This window comes from Capsicum annuum, chromosome 6 (genome assembly GCF_002878395.1).
Source record: "Capsicum annuum cultivar UCD-10X-F1 chromosome 6, UCD10Xv1.1, whole genome shotgun sequence".
Taxonomy (NCBI): domain Eukaryota; kingdom Viridiplantae; phylum Streptophyta; class Magnoliopsida; order Solanales; family Solanaceae; genus Capsicum; species Capsicum annuum.
In genome coordinates, this window is record NC_061116.1 from 166,467,618 (window position 1) to 166,473,143 (window position 5,526).

Sequence of the window (5,526 nt, forward strand, 5' to 3'; positions counted from 1 at the left end):
TTTTGTATTTTTTTCCTTCAATTCTTTCTTTACGCTTTTTTCTCTCTTCTATCTCTAATTTCTACCTCTCTTTCTACTTTTTTGATTTTTATTTCTATTTTTGGTTTTTTTTTTATGATAACGAAAATACCATAATCGCATATTAATTTATATTCACCCAGCATTTATGATTCGAGGGCTATGTGGATCCTCAACCATATATATTTTAGTTTCAAGAAAATACAATTAATTCATATACTTTTTTTTTATTTTTCATCTGGTGTCCGGTGCCTGCATTAAAGCCCCAACTAATTCGGATCGGGTGTTCCAGGGCCCATTAAGGTGGCAGCGCTCCCAACATAGTTTTCTTCATAACTAGGGTCGTACCCTCGACCTCTAGTTAAGGGTAGAGCAGACCCATCCACTGCACCACAACCCATGTTGATTTTAATTCATATACTTATTTGTATATAAATACAAATGATAAATTGCACATATTGGCAACTAAACTATTCAAATACAAATGATAAATTCATTTGAAATATATAGTATATACAAATAAATTTAAAGTAAAAAATATAAAATGCAATAACAAAAAAAAAAAGATGAGAAAAAAAATATAAAAAAATAACAAAAATGACGAACCAAGAATGAAAAAGGGGGAAACGGAAATACAAAAAAAAAGAATGCAAATAAATAAAATTGAAAAAGAAAAAAATGATGAAAACGAAGAAAGAAAAAAGTGTAAGAAACGAGTAAAAAATAAGTGGAAAAAATGAAAAATAAAAAAAAGTAAATTAAAGGAAAAAAGAAAGAAAAAATAGTAAATTAAAGGAAAAAGAAATAAAAAAGAAAAAAAAAGAAATAAAAGATAGAAAAAAATAATAATAAACGAGTGAGACTATGGATTATATTTAATTGATAAGAGATGTTATGAATTATATAGGCTAAATGGGATAATTAGAAGCTTATATTTATCAACCCATGTAGGATTCAAGCTAATACGAATGATGAAATAAGAATGAGAAAGGGGAAAGCAAAAAAGAAAAAGAATAAAAAGAAAAAAGAAATAAAAATAAAAAAAATAAAAAATAGATGAAAAAATGAGAAAGAAAAAAAGAAATTATAAGGAATGAGTAAAAAAATTAAAAAAAATGAAAAAGAAAAAAAGTAAATTAAAGGAAGAAAAAAGAAAAAAAGAAGAAAAGAAACTAGAAAAGAAAAAAAAACTAAAACTTTAAGCATAAGTGGGTGATCTCTGTGTTTAAATGAGTATCCACATTTTACTCATTTTGTCCATATTTGTATGAGCTTTTAAAAGAAAAAATTACAGAAATTAGCATCCTTAAGACTATAATTACAATAAATAACAACACTTCTTCAAAATTGCAACTTATAGCAAAAGTAGTAATTTTTTACCCACTTCATAGTAATAGAAGAATATGTATTTTTCAGTTGTGCATGTGTATTTATGAGTAATACATACATATTTGTATATGTATTTATATAACAACATTTTACTTAAATACAAAATACAATTTGCTATTTTTCGTAATTATGAAACTGTTGCTATAAAAGTTATAATTAAGTCTATAGAGTTGCTATTTCTGAAATTTTCCCCTTTTAAAATGAGTTGAAGCCCATGTTTACCCATTTGAAATATGAGTGATCTAATTCACTAAATATGGGTTAAATTGGCTCTTTTCACAAATATGAGTTAAATTGCCACTCCTAGGTTTGATGGTATGGTACAATATGGTAACAAGTAAATTTATTAAAATACTTCTAATTGTAATAAATTTGAGATATTAACTTTCTTATCCATATCAGTGCTAGCATAACCAGGTGTTCTTTCTTTCTTGATGCTTCTCATAGCTACCCGATGATCCTTTTAATACTCCAAATTCACAAGGGTATTTGCTAAACAAAGGTTTGACAAACGCAAACTAATACAATCGAGAAGTACTTCCCAATCAATAAAACAATTGGTATACATGTATGTATCTTAGAGTTCAAAAATCACTTCCCATATATATATCGTTTGTGTGCATTCACTCTGTTTTCCTCCATTTCAATTTTTTAATTTTTTTTGATCGAATTGAGTTTTTATTGGTATTAAAAACTACTACTAATAAATAACTGTGATCATTTTCTCACTCTTTGAATTTTTATATTGCTAACAGGAAGTCTTGCAATCTTCGATCTTGTTAACAAATATGTAGTCTTAGCATATATTTTATTGATAAGGATAAAATAGGATTAAAGAAAATTATATAAGGGTATAGTTGGAAAAGAAAAATGAAAACCATGGCACACCACCAAATTGGTGGTTCAATAAATTGCTTCATTCCATGGTTATCAAATCATGAAATAGTAACATACCATACCATCATTTTTAGAAAATCATGAAAATAAACATGGTTCCCATGGTAACCCTATTATATCATATTATGGGAAACCACCATCCAAACAGGGTGTTAGTTTATCTGATTTTTTGTTTTTTTGGGCCTGGATCACTTAGATCCAGTTCTAGAGATTCCATTGCAATAAAAGAGGCCTGATCCAATTTTATTTAACAAAAAAGGAAAAAGGACACCACATGGCCATTAAAGTAATGTCATGGGATGACTTTAATAGTCTTTTTAAAGTAATGTCATTGGCTGACTGATCCATACTAATTCCCCTATATGGCCATTTTCAATATTAGGCCCTTTCGCCCCAGCTTTTAAATAGTTCAATTTTTCTTTTTCTTTTTTGGTTTCAGTCCCGTTTTTAAATGATTCATTTTGCTTTTTTTGTTAGTTTCGCTAAAATATATTTTAGCTTAAATATCTGGTGTGTGTATGTGTATGTGAGTGTTGAATACATATACAGGGTCTTGAACTATTTGACATTTTTCGTATTGACACTTCAATTAAGCCTTAAATCTATTGAACTCTTTACTTATTCACAAATCGTGTTAATTAAGCACAAATCATACAATTTCAGATTAAATTTGACGCGTGAAATTCACTTGTCATGGCATAAAAATTATAGCCAATGGTAAAATTAATGTCATCAAAGAAAAAATAAAAAAAATATTATTATTTTTTTAAAAAAGAAAAATAATTTTATTTCTTTACTTTCTTCTTCCTCTACCCTTCCACCATTAAACCTCACTTTCAATTCTTCATTTTTTCACCAAAACAACGCCCAACAACCATCATAAGGAAGAAAAATAGTACCAATTCAATACACCTTCATATAGAGCAAACAACAATAACAATTTAAAAGAAAAAACTATTTTTTTGGCTTCTTCTTCCTCTAATCTTTCACCATTAAAATTCACATTTACTTCTCCATTTTCCACCAAAACAACACTCAACAATTATTAGAGGAAGAAATAGATCCGTTGCTTTTGAGGAACTAAGCGATGGCATCAAGAACTTTTTTGGTGTTGTTGTTGTGTTGATGCTGCACTGTTGGTGGTGTTGCAGTGTTCATATCAGATTTTTTCGACAAAAAATTCGCCGGAAAATTCATTTCAACACAGTTAACCACCCTCCAACACCACTAAACTACCACCACAACACCGACAAAGACCTCCAACTCGTTTCCGATGAGCTGCCGGTGAGACCAATTTAAAACTGTAATTCACTTCACCGAAAAACAATCAATATTCTCTATATTTACACATTCCGCTATTAATTTTCACTGACCAACATCAATTTTTGATGTTGAATTTTTTCACAAAAATTCAATTGTAATGTTGAAAATTTTGACATGATTTTTTTTAAAAAAAAACGAAATTACAACAAATTATGGCTAGGAGAGTGTATTACATATGCCATGACGTTTCAACAATTGTACTTAATTAACACTATTTGTGAAGGAGTAAAGAGTTCAATAGGTTAAATGCTTAATTGAGATGTTTATACAAAAAAAAGTTAAATAGTTCAGAAACATTTATATGTATTCAACTTTTATATATATATATATATGTGTGTGATTGTTGAAAAAATAGAAAAATTTATATAATCAACTTTTATATAATCAACAGAAGAAAAACAGAAGCAGCAAAAAGTAACAAAAGAAATGAAGAATAAATAAGCCGCCGAATAACAAAAATAACATCAGCCGACAAAAAAAGAGCAATCTTTTTTTAATAAAACAGGAAAGTAGCAAGAAAAGAAAAAGAAGAGAACTAAATTGGATCTGTGAAGTCAACAAACACAGCTGGCTATTTTCATCGAATTAGTTTAGATTGAGAGGTCATTTATGTCTTTCCCTCGTTAAAAAAAATAAGTCCGTTAAAAAAAATAAGTCAAAGTTATATTTAACGGGCCCAATTGGAATGTAGCTCAATGTTGCATCTTGAACTTCCAATAGAATAACTATGTATGATCATCGATTAGCAAACTTGGTTTAGACAAAACTTTCAATACATAGCAAAGTAGTAGTGTTTTCCACTGCAATCAAAATATCAAGTCACCAACTCTTGACATGAGAGTCAAGTCTTTGGTATCTTTGAAGCAATATTCACACAAGCAGACCTTTGTATCATTCCACATACTTATTAATAACTAGCTAAGATCTTAGTCCTCCTCATTCGCAACATCTTCAAGAATTCCATTAAAAGTCTCATCATATATCAATTCCAAAACATTTCATAATTAATGGCTTCCAATTTGGAGAACTTCACACATTATATCATAATCGTTGTGTTCCCAGTATTCGGTTTCTTTTTGTTATGCATGGCTTTGTTTGCGCTACACTGCTACTTAAAGAAGAAGAAGAACAAAACAACATTGGTCGAAGAAACAGAAGCTAAGCACGTCGATGAGAATATGAGAGTTAAAGAAAATATTGTTAAAGGCCCCCATGGACAACCGGAGAGTGTGATGTTATCAGTGGAGGAAGACTTGCATGTAGATGATGACATTATTAGGAAAAAGAAAGAGTTAGAAGCTCAAAGGAATATGCATGCTTCTTCTTCAGGATATAGTCAAAGCTAGACGTGTGGAGCATCAAGTCATGGTTTCAATTATATAAAATAAAGACAAAGTATGAAAAAATTGTCATATCAAAATATTAATTTTCTTTGTTTTAGTGTCAATTTGTTAACGTGCAAATATAAGATCTATGTTGATGATGATTATTTACACTAACATATAATTATTCTTTCATTAATAATCACGTAGAATGAAGATACCCGGTTACTCAATCTTGCACTCGTAAGATGCTTTAAGTGCTCATTTGCAAGGTTTGTGGTGGCAATTGGGCGGGTTAAAATGGGTCAAGACCCAACTCAATTCAATTTTATTTGGGTTAAAATGGGTCAAGACCCAACTCAATTCAATTTTATTTGGGTTAAAATGGGTTAGGACAAAATGAATTAGGTAACAGATTATAACCCAACCTGCCTAATCTTTACTAGTTCTAATTGCTTTATTTGTTTTTTAAAAAATTTTTAGTACCGAATAAAATTATTTATTCCTTTATTATAGTCATGTATAAAATATTAAATTTTAAAAATATTTTAACAAGATTTGTCAAAAATCAATCCAC

At 29.1% G+C, this 5,526-nt stretch overlaps 1 protein-coding gene across 1 annotated transcript; it reads left to right on the forward strand.

Moving 5' to 3' along the window:
- The first annotated feature begins 4,544 nt into the window (after positions 1–4,544).
- Positions 4,545–5,120, forward strand: LOC124899733 (protein TRACHEARY ELEMENT DIFFERENTIATION-RELATED 7A-like). The gene has a single exon (XM_047414943.1). It carries the CDS (start codon positions 4,635–4,637, stop codon positions 4,971–4,973), a length of 339 nt encoding a protein of 112 aa, XP_047270899.1. The 5' UTR covers positions 4,545–4,634; the 3' UTR covers positions 4,974–5,120.
- Positions 5,121–5,526: the final 406 nt, after the last annotated feature.